This window comes from Malus sylvestris, chromosome 11, assembly GCF_916048215.2.
Source record: "Malus sylvestris chromosome 11, drMalSylv7.2, whole genome shotgun sequence".
NCBI lineage: Eukaryota > Viridiplantae > Streptophyta > Magnoliopsida > Rosales > Rosaceae > Malus > Malus sylvestris.
In genome coordinates this window covers 36,018,686-36,042,426 of record NC_062270.1, presented here as the reverse complement: position 1 = coordinate 36,042,426, position 23,741 = coordinate 36,018,686, and the positions used below count along the sequence as shown (strand labels likewise).

Here is a 23,741-nt window from a genome sequence, read left to right as displayed (position 1 = left end):
TAATGAATATTTTTGGCTCCACAAATGCCCCCACACCTGTTGGGCTGCTCGCAGAAAAGGGCAGCAGGTGTAGAGATCTTCTTGCTTTAGGAAACTTAAGACTGCTTCCTATTTTGATGTTGATTCTCTCTTTAATAGGAAATTAGATCCTTCTAGGAAAAGGAAATAAATTTCTCTCAAAGCCTATTTAAGTCCACCTTAAGTGGGTTATTAAATCAACTTTGGAGAGCGATTTATTCTACCCTACAAGAGAGAGATAGCTTAGAGGATATTTGTTCCCCCTCCTCTAGCAATCTTCTACATCTTGCCCGTGCAAAAGACCGTCTTTCGTTGTTTTCTTCGTCTTCTTCATGCCACACCAATGTAAGAAAAATTTAATTTTTCTTGCCTTATTCTTGGATAGTGCTATTGCGGGGTAGCCGTCGGGGTGGTGCGGCACGTCGGCTGGCAAGGGCCAGGAGCTGGCTCGGCATAGGTTGAGGAGATGTCGTGGCAGGGACCACTGCTTGGATAGCTTGGCTTGGCTTGAGCCAATGGCAGCTTGTGCAGATGGGGTCGAGGATTGTGGCGCTGGGGCGTAGTGCTAGGCGAGCCGCATGGCTCATGTCCTTTGGGCTCTTGGACCTGACTCGGGTCAGGCTGGCGATTGAGAGAGATAAGGAGATTGCGAACCTTATGAGCTGCTGGAATGTTGGGTTGAACTTCCCTGCTAGGTACCACGAATGACGTTGGCTACTTTAACTCTTTTCGTCAGGAGAAACGTGGGCTGTTCCCAAAAGAGGAGGTGAATATGATCAAAGCAGATGCACTGGCTCGTCCAATCACTGTTGTGGATCCTGCTGCAGGTGAAGGTGGGAAAAAGGATCTTCTCTGCTTGCTCAAGAGATGCCGGCTGAGAAAAAACCAAAGACTTCTTTCGCTGCTCGTACTGGTTCGCCGACTGCTTCCAGGCTTGTGATTGACTTGACTTTTTCCAAGGGGACGAAAAATAAGGCTGCTAGATCTGCGCATGTGGTGTCTTCTATGTTGAGAATGGCTAGTACAATTGTGGATAAGATTGCTTAGCGTAAAGGTTTATAATGCCCCCAATGCCGAAGTCTGTACCAGGACGTTCTTTGGGAGCCAAGTCCGGTTCACCTTTGTAGAGACTTGATATTATGAAGAGTGGTAAGGTGGACTCTACTGCTAAAGTGGCGCCAAAGCCTGCTCCCTTTTCTGCTGAGATTGATTCACCTCAGATTTAAGATCTTAAGCTTGCAATTTCTGAGCTTCGTTTTGCTGCTTATACTAAGAAGGGAGTGGATGAGCTTCTCTATTTCTCCGGAAGACTTGCTTGCTTTTACTTTTAAGGCTTCCATTGGTGAAGTAGTTGGAGAAGTTAGTGCCCAGACTGGGGCAGCCGGGGGTGAAGCGCCGGATGATGCCGCTGCTAAGAGCGTTACGGCTGCTGAAGGTGTGGCGACCGAGTAGTCGTGGGATGTCCAAGCTGCTGTAGTGTAGTATTTTAGGTAGCCTTTAAGATTTTCTTTGTTTTTCCTTGTAGCTATTGTTTTGCTTGAACTCCTTCGGCCTTTGCTAGTTGTTTATAAACATGTTTTCCTTCGTTTTTCTTCATTTTCACTTCTTTTGTTCATGCCCTAACCTTTAGACTTGATAGACCAGTGGCAGGCATGCTACTTTTTTTATAAGCAGACAAGCTCGCGTAGCCTATGCAGCCGTAGGTGTTGGTGTAGAACTTTGCAAAGTTGTTAGCCATAGGGTTGGCAGCCGGATGCCTTACTTACAGAAGCAGACAAGTCCGCGTAACCACTAGGCTGTTAACCTTGACTTTCTTCAATTCCGTAGGTTGCGTAACAAGTATCACAACACTTTAGGACTTGGTGTAGGTTGTTCCGCGCTTGGCAGAGGTGAAGCTTATCGACTACGTAGCATGTCAGCAGTGGATAAAACTTCGTATATGCGCGCTAGCTTGTTTAACCTTTCACAAGAATGTGCGGTTGTATAAGTCTAGCGCGGCTTTACTGCTCGAAGGGCAAGCCGTAGGCAGTCTTCCAGAATCCGTAGGCTACCTTAGTGCACTCGGTAGCAGCTTTAGGATTCCAGGGCAGCCGTCCATCGGATGTACTGCGTAATGTGCCATCTCCGTCTCTAGGGCCCGGTTCCCCACGGATTAGGCCAAGAGACCCAAAATCCTTCAGTTAGCTAAGCCTTGAAAAAGATCATTGCGGCTACTTCTAGGAATCCCGGCGCAAGCCATCGTGCATCTAGTTATACTAGGGCAGCCAGGCTCATCCACGTCTAGATATTCAGAGTGTAAAGTTTATCCTCCCGTCTTGGAGAGCTGACCCATATGGGTGTCGGGGAATTGGTTTACCCTCTCGCACTGGAGAGCAATTAGTTTACCCTCTCGCACTGGAGAGCATGGTTGGTCCCTCGGGGGGCACAATTCCTGCGATGGGTCCCTAAGAAGGGCACAATCTTCTTTTAAAGTGCTGGAGTGATCACTTGTTGTAAGCATGCAGCCGAGCCAAGTTGTGATTACTTCTGAATTCCTCATTGAAAAATGAGTGAAACGAACGAGAACTTAGCTGTAAGGTAGGAACTGCATAACAACTGGATAGTCCTCGACTTGTGAGGTGGTGCCCGTCGAGCTTCTTAAGTCTTCGGGCTTTGATGTAGTCGGAGGTCACACATGGTACTTCTTCAGATTGTAGGCGCTCTACTACTTTTCGATCTTTTTATCGTTTCATGGTAGCGGGGGTATAATTACTCTTACCGCCTATTCTGCTAAGCTTGTACGGACCTTCCCAGATGAGATCCATCTTTTTGGATGTTTCGGCTTGCCTATTGCCTTGAGGATATCTTGGCATGGACATATGCTGCTTGATGCCATATTTTTTGAAGAACTTCGCCAAATCTTTGCCCACGAATTGCAGGCCGTTGTTGGTGACGATGGATTAAGGGATGCCAAATCGGTAAATGATGTTCCTCCATATGAAACGCTCTATGTCCGTCTGAATCGTGGTCGTCATGGGCTCTGCTTCCACCTATTTGGTGAAGTAGTCGGTTGCCACGAACCACGGTTGCTCGCAAGCCTTTGTAGTTGGATGCGTCGTTGACATGCGAATGCCAGAAATCTCCATTAAGGGAATATGTGCAGCTAAAGTGTGCTCGACTACCTTCGGGGCATCGTTGGGCCGAGTTGTTGCGTTCGTCAGAAAACTTTGCATCTGCCAGGGTCTACGCCTTTATCGTCGCCGGTTTGGATTCGGCGGAATAGTGCGTCATGATGATGACTGCAGGTAACTGTAGAATACAGGTAGTCGGGCCCCCAGCTCTTCTCGCATGATGGTAGAGCTTATTGCTACTTTAGATACCGTCAAACATGCGAATAAGTCCTCCGCTGCTTCTAGGGAGGTGATGTCGGGTACTTCTTCAAGTCCTTGAATGTGCATTGGCGAGCCTCATCCCAAAGTGCATGCTTCTCTGCTAAAGCAAAAGAGTCTGCCAGAGTTAGATCTTCTTTCATGATCAATTTTCCGAATAGCGGGTGGTCTGCTGGAAGTCCTTTTTGGAAGGCTGCTCTAGCTATCGAGTCGTTGCATCCGACTATTTTTGCCTTCTCTACTTTGAACCTCCTCACATAGTCGCGAAGCGACTCCTTTGGGTTCTTCTTGACGTCGAACAAATGGTCAGCTTCTTTTTGATCGAGCGATATGATGAATATTCTTTGGTGAAAACCAAAGAAAATTCGTAGAAATTCCGGATGGATTGTGGCGGCAGGGTGTAGAACCAATCTTGCGCCTCGCCTTGTAGAGTGGTGGCGAATATCTTGCACATGAGATCATCGTTGTTTCGATAAAGGATCATTGCACTTTGGTAACGTTTTAAGTGTCTCTCCGGGTCTTCATCCCCCTTTGAAAGATGTGAAATGTGGCATGCTGAACTCGCGTAGAGGCTCTGCCTGCTCAATCTCCTCCGTGAAGGGTGACCTGCTTATGTTGGTTATGTTCCGTCGTAGTGCCTCGTCGGTGACCTCGTTGCGTTGGAAATCATGCAATCGCTTGGTCAAGAGTCTCTCTACTTCTTCCTGAATTTGCATTTGTTGGGGGTAGCGGAGCTCTCGGCTGCCCCCAGTCATGACTTGCTGGTCTAGGCTGCTCTTCCATGTGTTTGGTTCGTCTATGTCGCGGATGCAGTGCATGTGATGCGTTCCTAGTAGGCGAGCGAGTTCTTCGCATGCTGCTGGTTGAACTTGAGCTGGATTGAATGACTGCTTCTCTCCGTCCGTCGTGCTGCCTACTCTGATGTGAAGTGGATGACGCTCCTTGTGGGCTTAGCTGCGAATAGACACTTTGCCCGAAAGGTTGTTCATGTTGACTATCAGAGTATAACCCCAACCGTTAATGTATGCTCCTCCGTGGGCCTAGTCGAGAGTGCATGCTCCTTCGCGCTCTAAGACGGGAATGTACACTGCCCAAACGTTCGGCTCGTGGCTGCTTGCCGGGACGCTGCTGGAAATGTCCGTCTGCCCTTGTCCTACTTCGGGATACCTCGTCCGGGGCACGTTGGATCCCAATGTGTTGCAAAAGTTGATTCACCAAGGTTGTCTGTTGTGTAAGGGCGCTCGTCAACTCTATGACTTGTCGAGACAAGTGTTGTTCGCCATTTGGATTGGAAGAGCTTAGAAGGAATGCGCCTCCTTGGGCAGTGGAAAGGTGGTAGACTCCGGGCGCGAGATTTGAGTTGGGAAATGTCAAATCCGCGAAAAAATGTTGTGAGAATGCCCCCGGCTCGATGGTAGGTCCGGATGGTTGAGATAGTCTTGGGCCGACTTGGGCTGTTTGGAAAGCCACGGGAGCAGGCTGGGCCGTGAGAGTGGGCTGCTCGAAAGAAGCAGGCTGGACCACGAGAGTGGGTTGCACGTCGGGAGCAGGCTGGGTCACGAGAGCAGGTTGCTTGGCAGGAGCAGGCTGGGCCACGGGAGTGGGCTGCTTGGCAGGAGCAGGCTGGGCCACCGGAGTGGGCTGCTTGGCAGGAGCAGGCTGGGCCACCGGAGTGGGCTGCTCGACGAAAGCAGGCTGGGCCACGGGAGTGGGTTGCTCGTCGGGAGCAGGCTGGGTCACGAGAGCAGGCTGCTTGGCAGAAGCAGGCTGGGCCACGGGAGTGGGCTGCTTGGCAGGAGCAGGCTGGGCCACCGGAGTGGGCTGCTCGATGAAAGCAGGCTGGGCCACGGGAGTGGGCTGCTCGTCGGGAGCAGGCTGGGTCACGAGAGCAGGTTGCTCGGCAAAAGCAGGTTGGGTCGTGAGAGTGGGTTGCTTGACGGGAGCAGGTTGCTCAATGCGCAGTGCATGTGAATACGAGGCTTGGGCTTGGGTCCACGTAAACTTGAATGGCACGGCTTGGATCGTGGTCTTGGTACCGTGAGCCTTGGATGGCACGGCTCGGGCCGTGGTGAAGGCTCCATGGACCTCGCCACGAGTGGCTACCGAAGTAGCCACCGCGGTGGTTCCCATGGTGGCCGTGGTGAAGGCACCATGGACCTCGCCGCAGGTGGCTATCGAGGTAGCCACCACGGTGGTTCCCATGGTAGAAGCTTGTGGTGATGATGCCGCTCCCCTTATTGTCGCATTTTGCCTCACGGATCTCCGGGCCGTGGTGAAGGCTTCATGGACCTCGCCACGAGTGGCTACCGAAGTAGCCACCGCGGTGGTTCCCATGGTTGCCGTGGTGAAGGCACCATGGACCTCGCCGCGAGTGGCTACCGAGGTAGCCACCACGGTGGTTCCCATGGTTGCCGTGGTGAAGGCACCATGGACCTCGCCGCGAGTGGCTACCGAGGTAGCCACCACGGTGGTTCCCATGGTGGAAGCTCGTGATGATGATGCCGCTCCCCTTATTGTCGCATTTAGCCTCACGGATCTCCGCAATCCCATTTCTTGAACATTAGAATTTTCACTTGTGGAATTTTCTAAATTTCTAGCCATTATATTTTGCTTATACGCTTTATCAAAGAACCTTTGCAAGTAAAAAATTCTAATAATAAGAACGTATGAAAAATATTCAAATGGACTAGAAAATAAAGAAAAAACCTTTTTGTGCGAGAGTCTTCTACGAGTATGGATTTCAACTCTCAATGAAAGCACCAATTTGTGGATGCAAATTTCTTCCTACTCGATCTTGGACGATTTTGCACCTACAAAACAATTAACACCTTAGGTTAAGGCCAAGAGCCTCACGCGCCCACGATGAATGGGGGGGGGGGGCTTTGGCCGAAGAACCTCCGATGCCAAAGTTAGAATTTAGAGAGAAATAGTGTTTAGAGAATTTTGGGATTTTTGCCAAAATGTTGGAATTGGCTTTTTGTTGAGAATGAGAGTATATTTATAGGGATAGGAGGTGGCTAGGGTTTTTTGGGTTTGATTTAGGTTTAATTAGCCAATTTATTTGGCTATTAAACATAAAATGAATGTTTTGGTGGTTTTTGAATTTATTGGGTAATAAAAATGAAGAAATGGTGAAAAGGGTAGAAAAAAGTGATGGATTAGGTTTTGAAATGGGGATAGCCGGCCATGTGGTGTTTTAGGGTTGAATTGGATGTATTTTGTGGTTATTTGGATATAATGGATGGTTTAATTGACAATTAATGGGTTAATTAGGCAATAAATCCATTAATTAGCCAATTAACATAATTTAAAAGGAATGTGTTTGAGAAATACCTTGTAGAAAGGATTTGATGAGATGGACTTTGAATTGTTACCTATTTTGGGCACTTCTGTCTTGGTTGATGGATGATTCTCCACTGCTCGCGTGTAGGAAACCCGGTATGCCTCGAGGGTATTTTTGTCCTCTTTTGTCCAAAAGTCCACGTGTCGCCTAATGAATATTTTTGGCTCCACACCATGTTCACGCCTTTTATATATATATGGCCCCAAAAAATAAGGGGCCCTGTGCGATCTCACCCTTTGCACCCCCTCAGAGCTGCCCTGTTCCCAGTAGATTATTTAACATCTGCACTTATTAACCGGAGCACCCCATTAGAGGCCACCTTCATCCACTATGAGTTGGTAAACTTTTGTTCGTCAACAAACTCAGTGAACTCTCTGGACAACCGTATGATGTTGGACCAAGATACACTTCGGAGTGAGTGGTAATGGACTAGTGGCAAAGATAAAAGCCACCCACGAGGAGAAACTGAAGTTGGCATCTGGTTAATTGTATATGCGACTTGCTAGCTATTGAGGATTTGAATTTACAAACCAAATTAACTTGGCTCCTTAATGATTGAGGAGTTCCTCCTAAATTCACTATGTTGCCGATTTACAGAACTTTATACTTATTATCAGAATTGTTCATGACATAAATTGCTCTCTAAAGATATTTCTTCAAAAATTCAATTAAATATGAAACCATTTAGTAATTCAAATTTATTAAAACAGATGGACGAATTCTGTAAAACAATTACAAACCCTCAATTTATTTACTACAGAATAATGCTACACTTATCTATTTGTACCAGTATTTGTATCATATTTCTAATAAATAGAGAAATAATTCAATTGATGGTTAAAATATGAATAAAACTAGCATTTTTAATTGTTACAATTAATAAACTAAACAAATGTAATTTTAATAAATATTTCTTTTAAATTAATCTTTATAAAATAATTTATAATATAAATAACTCTGATTATAAAAATTTATAAATCGAGTAGTAAAACGAAGGAGTCAATCATGGTGCAAGATCAGATCCCATCATCTCTTTGAAAGCAGACTCTCGTGCATATGGCCCAGTAGGGGTGGGCGCGGTGCGGTTTGGTGCGGTTTTGATTGAAACCACAACCGAAATCGAAACTTTTTGCGGTGCGGTGCGGTGCGGTTTTGAAGCCAAAACCGAAATGAAACCAAACCGTTTGGTTCGGTTTGGTGCGGTTTCAAACGGTTTCGGTTTGGTTTTTGAGAAAAAAATGTACAATTTAAAATATACACATATTTATGTATAAGATGGTCTTATTTTCCTTGTATATTAATTAATGAATATGCACCAAAATTGCACCAAAAACTGCACCAAACCTGCAGCAAAACAACACCAAGAAACTGTACCAAACCTGCAGCAAAAAACTGCACTGAAACTGCAGCAAAAAACTGCACAAAAAACAGTAGCTACAACACCAAAACTGCACAAAACTGCACAAAAAACAGCAGCTAAACTGCAGCAAAAATTACACCACAACTGCACCAAAACTGCACCAAAAAACTGCACAAAAACGCATCACATAATTCACATCTACTAAAATTCAACTTGATCACCAATCAATCACAATAGTTTACTACAACCCAATTGAAACAAAAAGTCCATCAGCTGGGACCAGATCTCCAATAGAAAGATGAACAATGTCACCAGGAAGTAGTTCATATATGGACAGCTTCTGTCTGAATCCATCTCTAGTAGCCTGAACTGTAATTTTTTTCTTCTCCTTCTCCAAGTCCTTGAACTGCAGGGATTGCTTATAATCACTAGTTGCAGTGACAAATACAACAAGCAAAATGCTCGCAACAATTCCAAGTCCATCGTGGGCACCCTTTGGCCAACCTTCTGTCATTATCCCAACAAGCAGAGATACAAGGGCACAAAATGCAAGTATCATGAGGGTAGTGTCTTGAAGGGCTTCCCACACATAAACAAGAAATCCACGGGATGGTTTTTCAGCGAATTTATTAACTCCATATATTTCTTTTCTCTTATGCAGCATTTTCTCAGAAGTAGAAATTCCATTGATACTTGATGTTCCAAGCTTGTCTGTGATAGTCTCCACACCACCATGACTTTTCAGCTTTTTCACATCACGGCCTTCAACAATCGATCCAACCTCATCAGCACAAATTTGAAAACCCGCAGCTTTGACTTCCTCAGGTACGGTATAATCACTGGGCAAACTTAAGCCTGCACACATTGAAGGTTGGAATCTTTATGGTCCATTGATCAATACTTTGAGTTCGTACTTGTTCTCATGTTCAGCACAGGCTTGTCGTTCCAGGTAACGCTCTCCTCTCAAATATAACAGGGAAGTTACTGTGGGTTTGTGCCCGTAAAATGCATACATCGAAGTGGATCTCTCGGTAGAAGCTCTGTTAACAAATTACCTTTCATCTTATTGTATAGTATAACAGTCTGACATTTGAACAAACCTGCCTAACATTCGACTTAATCTAACAACATTCGAATTAATTACTAATATCCCAAACCTGAGTTTTTCGAAATTGAAGACTGCTTAGATTAATAATTATTAATTACTCCACTGAGTGTGTCGACTTCAACATGTAGATTAGTAATTTTTTGCCAAACCCAAACCTGCCTAACATTCCAATTAATCTAACAACATATATGAAATTGAAGACAGAGGATGAGAAATTTTTACCTCTGGGTGTGTCGACTCCAAGATTGGAGGCAAGGCAGAGATGAAAGCAAGCTGCAGAAGCAGTTGCAGAAGCAGAAGCAAGCCGCAGAAGCAGTCGCTCGCAGGAAGCCGCAGGCAGCCGCAGAAGCAGATGCAGAAGCAGTCGCGACTCGCTCGCAGGCAGGCAGGCAGAAGCAGATGCAAGCAGAGCAGGCAGTCAGGTGACCAGGTCGCAAAGCAGATGCGGAGATGCAAGGAGGCGGCGCAGAAGCTGAAAGTGCAAACCCAGAACCGCAAAACTAAATGTATAATCAGTATAACCTAGTTGAATGAACTAAATAAAAATAAAACCGTCCGGTTTCGGTTTCGGTTTCGGTTTCGGTGCGGTTTTGAAAACCCAAAACCGAAACCAAACCGTTTTGTGTGCTGCGGTTCGGTTTTGAAACCGAAACCGTTTCAAAACCGCAAAACCAAACTGTTTGGTGCAGTTTGATTCGATTCGTGTTTCGGTTTCGGTTTTCGGTTCCAAGTGCCCACCCCTATGGCCCAGGTCTGCTGTCTCCTATTTCGTGTCTCCTTTGTGTCCCAGTTCTATTTTTAACACTAGTCTCTCTATTTAACTTCATATCTAACACTGTTAAACTTTCAATTAAGTTTAATTAAAAAAATAAAAATTGAAGTTAAACAAAAAACAAAACCAAAAACCCAACCACCACTGTCTCGCAGCCACCAACCCCCAATCTCCTCCCCACCATGCTTGTCAGCTGCATTTTCTCACCATCTGCAAGGTTTCCTTTGTTGGGGATGCAGGATCTAATTATAGTCCAAGCATTATTTCTTTGTATTTATCCCTCTTCCTCCCTCTTGTCGATGAAGACGATCGGATTTTAGAGTTGTCTTTGCGTCGGTTTAAATCTCGACCATCGTCGTCTGTTCAATCCTTACAAATTTCACAATATTCAATTGATTAGATATCTTCCTTCAATCCCCAAATCCTAATAACTTGACAGAATGTTTGCTAGTTCTATAGTTTGTCGGTCGGCGGCAATGGGTTGAAGTGGGTGGAACTCAGGAGTTTATTCTTGGTTTTTGTATTACTTTAGTTTTTAGTTTTTTTTATATTTAAATTTATAAAAAAATTAACAGTGTTAAATTTGAGTTAAATTGAAAGATACCTGTCAAAAAATAAAAAAAGAGAACATATAAGAGACACAAAGTAGAGGACAACAGACCTATGGCCCGTGCGTATTTGCCAAAATTGAAATATATTAATTGTCAAACTTGTCTATCTCAATTTCTAGATTTTTATGGGGATAAGATATTATTCTATTTATGGCAAGTGGTTGGTATATGAACTTTGTGTTTGCTGGATCTTATATATCGTGCGGTTAGGATTTATTTGATTTTTATAATTTAAAATTTAATATAAATAGTATATGATAAAAATTGATCATACGATATACGATTAACAGTTAAAATATAAAGACACTTACGATCTCTACAAAATAGATCTGGAGAAGATCATTTTCTTGATGAGTCATACATGCATGCATCGGTAGGTTGAGTCCTTTATTTGGAATTATGCCACGTGCTGAAGAAAATGGATTAATGCAGTGTGCTGGAGACTGGCTTGTAGCTGGAGTTAATTATCCAGTAAACTCCCTGTTTGACGACAAAGTTGGTCAGTCATTAGGGCGAAGCTACATAGGAGCGAAGGGGGGCGGCCGCCCCTCTGTTCGCCGGAAAACAAAGGCAGGAGCAACACTTGAACCCCCCTAGTTCGGCCGGAAATTGGGAATCGCGGTGGTTCTGTGAAACCAGAAACCTGCACTGCGCAGTTCCCTGCGCGCAGGGTTTTTTTTTTAATTTTAAAATCCAGGCCAAAACGACATGTCGTTTTGGGCCTGGTAAAAAAAATTTAAATTTTTTGTTAAACGGCGTCGTTTATTGTCTAAGCAAATAAAAAAAAAACAAAAACGGGGGGACCACTGGTCCCCATCCCCATTCCAATCCCACCCGTTTCAATTATCCCTACCCTTTTCCCAGATTTCACTTTACTCCCCCACCTTAACTCCCCTTACTCTCCACACGACAAAACCCTCCTGTCCCAAATTTCACTTTCCAAAATTGTCCCAAATCCCAGGAACACAAGCAGCCACCCCGTTCCGTTGGTTGGCCACCAGTCCCATGTCCAACTGTCTAAGACCACTGACTCACTACCAAGGAGTGGCTCTGATACCAAATTGTCACATCCCGCCCCAAGCCCCCACCACATCTCGGGCTCGACTCCACGGTAGCACGATATTGTTTGCTTTGGGCCCCGACAACGCCCTCATGGTTTTGTTTCTGGGAACTCACACGAGAACTTCCCAGTGGGTCACCCATCATAGGATTGCTCTCGCGCAAACTCGCTTAACTTCGAAGTTCTGATGGAACCCGAAGCCAGTGAGCTCCAAAAATGCCTCGTGCTAGGCAGAGATGAGAATATAATAAGACTTACATTATCTATTCTCCTGAACTATGTGGGATGTTACAGGGTAACCACGGTTACACAAACTCATGAGTATTTTGTCCATCCCTATTGTTGCTACATAATTGACCCAATAACAGTTGTGTATGTTTTTCACTTTCATGAAAATTTTATTATATTTTAGTGTATGTCATACCTAAATAAAAAATTAAATGTGTGACTAATTGTTCATCCGCTAAAGATTCAGCGACCTAATACACACACACACATAGTTGTGTATGTTTTTCACTTTCATGAAAATTTTATTATATTTTAGTGTATGTCATAACTAAATAAAAAATTAAATGTGTGACTAATTGTTCATCCGCTAAAGATTTAGCGACCTAATACACACACACACACACACATTAATGCATACTTAAAAACTTTAAAATGAAAGTTTATCCACATATCAAAATTGTGGCCTGCTAATAAGGAAATATAGGGTTTCCATATTATTCAAAGTTGGCGTTTAAAGACTCCAAAGTAAGTCGATGAATTTATTTGGACCATCTTAGTCACGATCCAAATGCACAATCGGTTCAAATCTATGTAAAAGTATAAACTCTCGTTCAATGACTATGGTTAGCCCTCATGCATTACTATAAATAGACCACCATGTAATTGCTCTACAACATAAGCAAGGAAGTTCCCAACCTTCACCATGTCATTGCTCTCCCTCTTTCTTTTCTCACTACTTGCATTCATTGCTCAAGCTCAAGTTCCAGTGGATCAAACTTTCAAGTACGTCAACGAAGGAGAATTTGGGCTTCATTACAGAATATGATGCAAGCCATCGTATGCTTGATCCCTTTGCCGCCCCTTCCAACTTGCTTTCTACAACACCACCTCAAATGCCTTCACTCTTGCTCTATGCATGGGTTTGAGGTGGTCAGAGTCACTCTTTCGATGCGTTTGGGAAGCCAACCGGGGAAACCCGGTCTGCGAAAATGCCATCCTAACATTTGGTACGAACGGAAACCTCGTCTTGGCCCATGCCAATGGAAAAGTGGCTTGGCAAACAAACACCGCCAACAAAGGTGTCGTAGGCTTCAAGTTGCTTCCAAATGGCAACATGGTCCTTCACAACTCGAAGGGCAAGTGTATTTGGCAAAGCTTTGACTACCCAACAAACACTTTGCTCGTGGGTCAATCTCTGCGAGCTGGGGTGGTAAGCAAGCTCGTGAGTCGTGCATCTAAGAAAGAAAACAAAGATGGACCTTACAGCTTGGTGATGGAGCCCAAAGGGTTGGCTTTGTACTACAAGAGCAGCAACTATCCAAAACCGCAACTCTACTTCTCATTTTCTCAACGGATTCCTATTCAGATGAACTCATTGATCCTCGTGACACTAAACAGTGCCCCGGAAACTGATGAGGGTCATGCTTATGACCTAACACTAGAATATCAAGAAGCCAACTCTTCCTCAAGTGAAACCTTTTTTCTCGGGAGGCCGAAATACAACAGCACATCCACGCTCCTTGGGCTTGGAATCGATGGGAATGTCAAGCTTTACACTTATAACGACAAGGTGGATACCGGCGCATGGGAGGTGACCTTCTCTCTTTTTGATAGAGATAATTCGATATGGGAAACTGAGTGCCAATTGCCTGAGCGATGTGGGACATTTGGCCTTTGTGAGGACAGTCAATGTGTTGCCTGCCTTTCTTCTAAGGGACTATTGGGTTGGGGTAAAAGTTGTGCGCTTGAGAAGCTGACTTCATGCGATGCAAAGAGCTTCCGCTACTATAAAGTTGAAGGAATTGATCATTTTTCGAGCAAGTACACTAGTGGAGCTGCTGTGAAACAAAACGACTGTGCTAAGAAGTGCACTTCGGACAGTAAGTGTTTGGGCTACTTTTTCAAGCAGGATACATCAGGATATTATGATTTGAAAACATTGACCAAAGTAGCCAATTCAACTCATGTGGGTTACATCAAGACCCATAACCACTAATTAAGTACTACCAATATGGGATAATGTTGAGATGTAAGCATGTTGCCTATCATCACATATCAAATTCTGCTTTATGTTCTTCATTTGAATTTTTTTGAGTTCTCACATGTTTTAGTTCTACTTGCAATGTACGGCCAGGATTATAACATCTCAGTGGCTTTTAATATTCCAACTGTCATAGCAGTTGTGTAGAGTAAGTTGTGCATATGTCGTGCATGTGAGTATGTGTCGAGTCTGTGGCTCGTGGAGAGTGTCATGCTCCAATGGTCATTTTGTTTTTCCCTTTGTTTTCATATCTGTATTCACACACATACTAAATGAATAAAAGAGGAGTTATGCACTCCAACCTTCTTATTCCTCTAGCTCTCTAATTTCTTTGCTCAAAACTAAATCGAATCATCAAATACAATTCAATTCATTAAGCAAACACTAATATGGGCTCAGAGCTTGGTTCGATTTGAATCAAGGGATGTGAACTACCAATTTGGTTTCTAGGTTTTCCAACAAAGAACTTAAGCAATTTGAAGCTACGATGTCTGAATCTAGAGCTTATCTTCGAGCTTCAGTACTCACCAGAGTGAATTACGACTTCTGGTGCATCAAGACTAAGACAATTTTCAAGTCTCATAATATATGGATGTTTGTTGACGAATGATATAAACTTCCTTCACATTCTGATGATGAGCTAACGGAAAAGCAACAAATCGCTAGGGCCTTGGGATTCATACAAATTCAGTCTCGGATAAGATTTTTCTTCAGATTGCAATTCAAAAGACGACCAATGCAGCTTGGGATAGTTTGAAGCAGGAGTACAGAGAAGACTCACAAGTTCGATCTGTGAAACTTCAAGGTATGATGAGATTTTGAATATGTTTGTATGAAGAATAACGAATCTTTATCTGCTTATTTGACTAGACTAGTTGGTAATTAATCTAAGTAAGGATGTATGATGAAGAATTGTCAAATAAAAGAATTGTTGATTAGTCATAGTCCTACATTTGAGAATATTGTGTTTATGATTGAGGAGAATAAGAATTTGAGTGAGATTGACTCCCCTGAGTTGGTTGTTATGCTTAAAGGGTTTGAACATAAGTTAAATAGACATACTGAGGATAGAGATGTAACTGAAATAGTATTCAGTAACCTTAGTATGCAGCCTAGAAATAACTCATGTGCTAATAGCTCAAATAATAAGAAACTTTGGAAGAGGTGTTTACCCTCAAAATTTGCGGGTCGAACTCAAACATGTTAGGTTGATGTCTCAAGAGGTTTAAAACTATGGTTGAACTACAATCTGGTTATCAAATCAAGAGGCTGCGAAGTGATAGAGGAGAGTGAACTTCAATTGAGTTTCTACACTTCTGTGAAGATGTTGGATTTGAAAGACAATTAACTATTGCCAACTCTCCATAGAAAAATGGGGTTACAGAAAGGAAAAATAGGACTATAGTTGAGATGGCAAAAAGTATGCTACATGAGAAGAAGCTACCTTACAACCTCTGGGGTGAAGTTGTTAACATAACAGTCTAGGTACTCAACAAATGTCTACAAAGGCAATGAAGGAAAAAACTCATTTTGAAGCATGCAGTGGAAGGAAACTTGGAGTGAAACATCTCAAAGTCTTTGGATGTTGTGTTATAGTCACATTCTAGACAGTTAAGACACAAATTGGATAAAACTCGGATCAATGGGTTCTTTAGTGGTTATGAAAAGGCAGAAAAGAGATATAGAGTTTTCATAGACAAAGAAGACCATATTTTCCAGGAGTGTGCTGTTTGATGAAAATACAATGTGGAGCTGGACAATTGAGAATGAAGTGTCAAGGCCAATTCCAGTGAATCTGCAGTTGAATGAAAATCTCAATGAAATTGAAAATGTTGAAATGGATGCAGTTGCAAAACCATCACTGTTAGAAGAAAGCAGTTTCAGAGGAGATTATTTCAAGATTCTGTGACTGAGATAAGAGAATTAAGTTATGCAAGCACAATTAAAACCACTCAATGATCTGTATGCTAGATGCAATTTGAGCATAATTGAGCATGAGAAATATGAAGAAGTTGCTACTAATGAAGCTTGGAAGAAACCTATGAATATAGAAATTGAGATGATTAAGAAGAATCAACGTGAAAATTGGTTGACAGGCCAATAGATAAACCAATTGTTGGTGTCAAGTGGGTTTTCATGACTAAATTCAACCTACATTGTACTACATATACGCACAATACTATTCTCAGAGACCTAAGTCCATTACACTGAGACATTTTCTCTAGTTGCAAGACTAGACACTATAATGACCATTATTGTGTTGTGCTAGGATAGCACCAAACCCGTTGGAACAAACTCAAGCTAACCCACAGGAAATTTATCAAATGAAAATGCAAGAACAAAATATTAAAGACACCAAGATTTTAACGAGGTTCCTCAACAGTCAGTGTAACTGGAGTACGTCCTCGGAGCAGTAGGAACTCACCCAATAATCCACTATCAACCAAATGGGAGTTTACAAAGTGTTGGCAATCTCACAACCCAAATAACCCAATACACCCAATAGCTCTCACACACCACATAAACAAATAGAGAAAGAAATATAATGAATAATTTCTTCTCTATACATATAGCTCAAAGCTATTACAACAACAACTACTTTGGTGAATGATTACTAACCAAATGAAGCAGCAGCTTCTTTTTTCTGTTTGGGCTCTCTACAACTCTCCTTCTCTCGGCAGCTCACTCTTCTCTCTTCTGCTCTCTCCTAAAAAATAAGCCCTCACACTCTTCTCTTCTACCCGAAACAACAACAATAATTATGGTAATAAAATAACCACAAAAGAAAAAAACATCATCATGATGCCTCCTCATCATGATGTTTTCTCATCATTTTGTCTTTCACCTTTTTTTTCTTTTGATTTCTTTATTAGCCGAAAGGTGATGACTTGTTTTGGCCATAATTCAACAATCTCCACCTTGGCCAAATTCCGAAAACGCCATGATAAGCCAACCAACACAATTGACCCAAAAAATCACTCCCAAACACTAGCAAGAGAACAACTCATGCCGAGCCAAATGCTCCAAAACTCCTACTGCTCAACGCCTTCTTTATATAGGCATAATGTGAGCCAAGTTCAAACAGTGAACAAACTTGGCTACACCAACAACCTTAGTCAACATATCAGCGGGGTTGTCTTTAGTTGGAATCTTCTGGAGAATGATTTCCCCTTCACCAACAATTTCACGAACAAAGTGATAACGCACATCTATGTGCTTGGTCCTCGCATGATGAACCTGATACTTAGCCAAATAAATGGCACTCTGACTATCACAATGTACCTCCACCTGCTTCTGATCAACCCCCAAATCTTTAATCAGCCCATGTATCCAAATGGCCTCCTTTATAGCTTCAGCAACTGCCATATATTCAGCCTCTGTAGTAGACAAGGCAACAGACGACTGCAAAATGGACCTCCAACAAACTGGCCCTTTAGCCATAGTAAACACATAGCCTGTAGTAGACTTCCTTCCATCCAGATCACCTGCATAATCTGAATCAACATAACCAACTGCAAAATGACCAATACCAGAGTCATCGCTCTCAAAGCATAAACCAACATCTCGAGTACCATGGAGATACCTCAATATCCACTTAGCTGCTTGCCAATGCTCTTTACCTGGATTATGCATATATCGACTCACCATGCCAACTGCATGAGCAATATCCAGTCTAGAGCATACCATTGCATACATCAAACTACCAACCAAATTTGCATATGGTATATTTTTCATTTGCAGCTTCTCTTTATCATTTTTAGGACATTGTAGAGAACTCAATTTAAAATGAGGAGCCAAAGGGGTACTAACCGGTTTGGTTGAATCATGAACTCCAAACTTCCGAATCAACTTCTCAAGGTATTGTCTTTGATTCAAACTGACCAAACCCTTCTCTCTATCTCTAGTGATCTCCATGCCAAGGATCTTCTTTGCTTCACCAAGATCCTTCATCTCAAACTCATTCTTCATTTGTTTCTTCAATTTCTCAATCTCTTCAACATTCTTTGAGGCAATCAACATATCATCAACATATATCAATAAATAAATGAAAGACCCATCTTGCAACTTCTTGAAGTACACACAATGATCATATTGACTTCTAGAATAATTTTGGCCTCTCATAAATTTATCAAACCTCAAATACCATTGCCTTGGAGATTGCTTCAAGCCATAAAGCGATTTCTTCAATTTGCAAAACAAATTTTCCTTCCCTTTCACTATATACCCATCCGGTTGACACATATAGATCTCTTCATTCAAATCACCATGTAGGAAAGCCGTCTTCACATCGAGTTGCACAAGCTCAAGATCATATTGTGCAACAAGAGCTAACATAATACGAATTGAGGAGTGCTTCACAACCGGAGAAAAGATTTCATTGTAGTCAATGCCCTCCTTTTGTGCATACCCTTTAGCAACTAATCTTGGCAATAGACTCTTGAGGTGAAACTTCCTTTTCAACTTGAATAGAATCTTCAAGTTCAACTTCTTCAACATCCTCATGGTCTCCAACTTCTTCACTTGTAGTGGCTTCGACATCAGCGGAAATAGGATTTGAAGTATCAGATGCAACTTTCTCAAGCTCCACCTGTTGGACATCTTTCACATTCTTCTCAGAGACTTTGTACATACTTTCTTCATCAAATGTCACATCTCTGCTGATTACAATTTTTTTCATCTCTGGGCACCACAACCTGTAACCTTTGACACCACTACTAAAACCAAGAAAGATAGCCTTTTTGGCTCTAGGATCAAGTTTATTTTCAGTCACATGAAAATAAGCAGGTGAACCAAAAATACGGATATAGTCATAATCAGAAGAAGGTTTTCCAGTCCATACCTCCATTGGTGTCTTACCCTGAACAGCAGCTGAGGGTAACCGGTTGATGATGTGACATGCATAATTAACTGCTTCTGCCCAAAATGACTTGCTTAAACCCGACTGAGACAACATACATCTAACCTTCTCAAGCAAGGTTCGATTCAATCTTTCTGCAACTCCATTTTGTTGTGGAGTTCCCCGAACACTAAAATGTCTCACAATTCCTTCCTCTTTGCAAACTTTAAAGAAAGGGTCGGATGTGTATTCACCACCATTATCCGATCTCAAAATCTTAATCTTTCTCCCAATCTGGTTCTCAACCATTTTCTTCCAACTCAAGAAAATGCTCAATACCTCACTTTTGTGCTTCATAGTGTAAACCCAAGACCTTCTTGAATAATCATCAACAAAGGTCACGAACCAATGTCTACCACTCAAAGAGGGAGTCTTTGTAGGACCCCAAACATCTGAATGCACATAATCAAGAATGCCCTTCGTCTGATGTACAGCAGTACCAAACTTCACTCTAGTTTGCTTCCCCATGACACAATGCTCGCAGAAATCAAGCTTACAAGTCGTGGCACCTTTTAGAAGACCTTGTTTCACAAGCCCTTGTAGAGCTTTTTCACCGGCATGGCCTAATCTCATATGCCACAGTCTAGTAGTATCTGAATCAGATGTGCCCATATTTTCAGAAACTACAGATGCTTCATCTGTCACAGTGCTTCCCTGCAATAAATACAAATGGCCACATCGAGGAGCTTTCATCACAACAAGTGCACCATAAGTAACTTTCAATGTCTGTCCATCTGAATGAAACCTGAAGCCCTTGGATTCCAAAGTACCCAAAGAAATAAGATTTTTCTTCAAATTCGGTACATACCGAACACCTGTCAACTCTTTAACCATGCCATCATGCAACTTCAAACGAACTGTACCAATCCCTTTTGTTGTGCAAGGATTGTCATCTCCCATGAACACAACGCCACCATCAAACTCTTTCAAGCTTGAAAACCAATCCTTGTGAGGAGTCATATGATGAGTACAACCCGTATCCAACACCCACTTAGTAGCACAATCAAATGATGAGGAAGTAGTTAAAGCAAAATCAGAAAAATCTGTTTCAACCTCAGCAACATTAGCTTCAGAACTTTCTTTGCCTTTAATCTTCAATTTAGGACAATCTTTCTTCCAATGGCCCTTATTATGACAAAAGGCACATTCATCCTTTTCCAAAGGTTTTCTACCTTTAGAGTTTCCTCTAGGTCGAGACTGTGATTTTTTCCTGCTAGAAGATGATCTCCTCTCCGATGATCTACCTCTAACAAATAAAGCTTCAGAGGTACTATCATGATTTTTATCTCTATGCCTCATTTCATAATTCATCAAGGCATTTGACACATCTTCAAATTTCACAGTTTCTTTACCATGCATAATAGTGGTAACAAAATGCTCATAAGAGTCCGGCAATGAATTCAACAATATTAAGGCCTTATCTTCATCCTTAATATCCTCATCTAAATTTAACAAGTCGGCAATCAACTTATTAAAAGCATCAAGGTGTCTAATCATTTTTGTACCTTCTTTGTATTGGAAGCGGTAGAGCTTTTTCTTCAAGTGTAGCCGGTTCTCTGCACTCTTTGTCATATACTTGTCTTCCAATTTTTTCCACAACACACTTGCTAATGTCTCCCGCATCACAAAATACTTCTGAGTTTTTGCAAGGCACAACCGAATTGAAGAGCAAGCCCACAAATTTAATTTTTCCCATTCCGGCTTCGACATAGCTTCCGGCTTCTCTCCCAAAGCGGCAAGTAGATCTTGTTGAGCCAACACATCTTTGACCTCACATTGCCACATCCCGAAGTTGTTTGTGCCATCAAACTTTTCCACTTCGAACTTTGCATTTTGCACCGTAGTTCTTGCAAACCCGGAGCTGCTTCCAAAAGGATTTTCATCTTGCCCGTCTGACATCTTTGGCAACTAGACAGTACCCAAGAGCAACCAGTGCTCTGATACCAATTGTTGTGCTAGGATAGCACCAAACCCGTTGGAACAAACTCAAGCTAACCCACAGGAAATTTATCAAATGAAAATGCAAGAACAAAATATTAAAGACACCAAGATTTTAACGAGGTTCCTCAACAGTCAGTGTAACTGGAGTACGTCCTCGGAGCAGTAGGAGCTCACCCAATAATCCACTATCAACCAAATGGGAGTTTACAAAGTGTTGGCAATCTCACAACCCAAATAACCCAATACACCCAATAGCTCTCACACACCATATAAACAAATAGAGAAAGAAATATAATGAATAATTTCTTCTCTATACATATAGCTCAAAGCTATTACAACAACAACTACTTTGGTGAATGATTACTAACCAAATGAAGCAGCAGCTTCTTTTTTCTGTTTGGGCTCTCTACAACTCTCCTTCTCTCCGCAGCTCACTCTTCTCTCTTCTGCTCTCTCCTAAAAAATAAGCCCTCACACTCTTCTCTTCTACCCGAAACAACAACAATAATTATGGTAATAAAATAACCACAAAAGAAAAAAACATCATCATGATGCCTCCTCATCATGATGTTTTCTCATCATTTTGTCTTTCACCTTTTTTTTCTTTTGATTTCTTTATTAGCCGAAAGGTGATGACTTGTTTTGGCCATAATTCAACATATTGCACTTGCAACTTAGAGAAGTTGGAAGTTATATCAACTTGATTTCAAGTTAGCTTTCTTGAATGGAGTGTTAAATGAGGAAGTGTATGTGGATCAACTTGAGGGGTACATTGTTTCATGTTATGTAAACGAAGTATATAAGCTCAAAAAAACACTCATTATGAACTAAAACAAAGCTCCAAGAGCTTGGTATGAGAAAATCAACTTTTATCTACTTTAATGTGGTTGTCAAATGAGTCTCAGTGAGGCCACAATGTACATCAAGATCAAAGAGAAGGAGAATCACACATTGTTTCTATTTATGTAGATGATCTTGCGTACATTGGAAGTATATGAATTCAAGGCTAACATGATGAAAAAATATGAAATGACAAACCTTGGACTTTTGTATCACTTTTTGAGAATGAGAATTATGTAGTCTAAGAAAAGAAATTTCTTAAATTCGAAGAAATATTCCTTGGCTTTATTAGAAGAGTTTGACTTGAAAGATTGTAAGCCTGTGAATGAATAATGAATATTAGAATAATAATGGCAGTGAATCTGCAGATGAAGGTGTGTATAGACAAATGATGGGTAGTCTATTTTATCTAACAGCCAAGACCTGACACTATGTTTGCTGCCAGTTTACTATCCAGATTCCTAAATAATCCAACTAAGAAACTTCTTGGAACTGCAAAAAGAGTACTCAGGTTTATCCAAGGAACTATTGACTTTGAAATTGAATATGTGAAAGGAAAGTCTGCATTTGTTTATTATGATAGTGATTGAGGTGGTGATGAAAATGATATGTAAAACACTTCAAAGTATGTCTGTTCATTTTGTTAGTGTTTGTGTGTGGTTTCAATATGTATTTCAATGGAGGTTGTCTTCAATGATGGAGAGAGTTTTAGAGAGAAGAAGCTGCAAACATGTCTCTTCGAATTTCCATTGACATTTTCACACAATACAATCTAACCGTTATATGAGGAAGGAAGGGAGATCCTTCACTCTTCAACATACAACACAAACTTAGCCATTCATTGCTATCATCCTATGAGATGATGCCACTTGGCTTATTCTATTACTTAGGCTAGATACAAGATTAAAATGCCATGTGGACTATGATCCAATGGCTCACATTCAAACTGCAACAAAACATAAAGACATGATTCTTGCTGCCAAGCTTCAGCTAAAGGGTTATACACCAACACTCCCTTCTAACCTTTTGGCTGATTTAACTCCAAGTAGCTCCCTTAGATACACAAATCGATCTTTAGGTAAAGCCTTAGTAAGTATATCTGCAATCTGCTCCTCTGTCCTGCAGTACACTAACTCAATCTCTTTGGCTTGAATTGCTTCTCGGATGAAGTGGAACTTCCTGTTGATGTGTCTTGTCTTTTGATGAAAGACTGGATTCTTTGCCATAGCAATGATTGATGTATTATCACATAAGATCTGAGTTCCTTCCACTTGTTCTTCTCCAAAGTCTTCTAGAACAAATCTCAGCCACTTTGCTTGTGATGTAGCCTCTACTGCACTAACATATTCTGCTTCTGCAGTAGACAGTGCCACAGTGTTTTGTTTGATTGAAGCCCATGAGAACATACCAGATCCTAGTGTGAATGCATACCCTGAAGTACTTCTCATATCATCCTCACTTCCAGCCCAGTCACTATCACAATAGTCGATTAGAGTAGTAGCTTTTCCCCTTTCAAAGACAATACCAAAATCGATTGTTCCCTGGATGTATCTCAGTACCCTCTTAGCTGTTCCCATATGTTTCTTAGTGGGATTATGCATTAACCTTGCCAATATACTTGCTGCAAACATCACATCAGGTCTAGTTGCAGTTAAATAGAGCAGACTTCCAACAAGCTGCCTATATTCTCATTCATCCACAGGTTCACTTCCATCAACTTTGCTCAACCTCTCATTCATTGCAAGTGGAGTAGCAACTGATTTGCATTCTTTCAAACCAAACTTCTTAATTAGTTTCTGTGCATATTTCTTTTGGTGTATAAAGATGTTGTTCTCAGTTTGCAGCACACCCATTCCAAGGAAATGATGTAATAAGCCCAAGTCAGTCATCTCATAGTGTTTCATCATGTCATTTCTAAATTCTTCAAGCATTTGTGGACTGCTACCAGTATATACAATGTCATCTACATATAGAGAGACAATAATGATACCTGAGTCCTTACTTGTCTTAACATACAAAGTTGCCTCACTTGAACTCTTCTCAAACCCTGCACTATTGAAATATGCATTAATCTCGTCATACCAGGCTCTTGGTGCTTGTTTCAAGCCATATAGAGCCTTGTTCAACTTGTACACCTTTGTATCTTCACTTTCC

At 41.8% G+C, this 23,741-nt stretch overlaps 1 protein-coding gene and 1 pseudogene across 1 annotated transcript; one reads left to right on the top strand and one right to left on the bottom strand.

Moving 5' to 3' along the window:
- Positions 1–8,272: 8,272 nt before the first annotated feature.
- On the bottom strand, positions 8,273–9,614 carry LOC126589940 (calcium-transporting ATPase 2, plasma membrane-type-like). The gene is made up of 2 exons (XM_050255384.1): positions 9,420–9,614; positions 8,273–8,944 (listed from the first exon to the last, which is right to left on the bottom strand). The coding sequence occupies exon 2, from the start codon at positions 8,751–8,753 to the stop codon at positions 8,331–8,333; it is 423 nt and encodes a 140-aa protein (XP_050111341.1). The 5' UTR covers positions 8,754–8,944; positions 9,420–9,614; the 3' UTR covers positions 8,273–8,330.
- A 2,951-nt stretch (positions 9,615–12,565) lies between these two features.
- LOC126589938 (epidermis-specific secreted glycoprotein EP1-like) lies at positions 12,566–14,220 on the top strand (annotated as a pseudogene).
- The last annotated feature ends 9,521 nt before the right edge of the window (positions 14,221–23,741 follow it).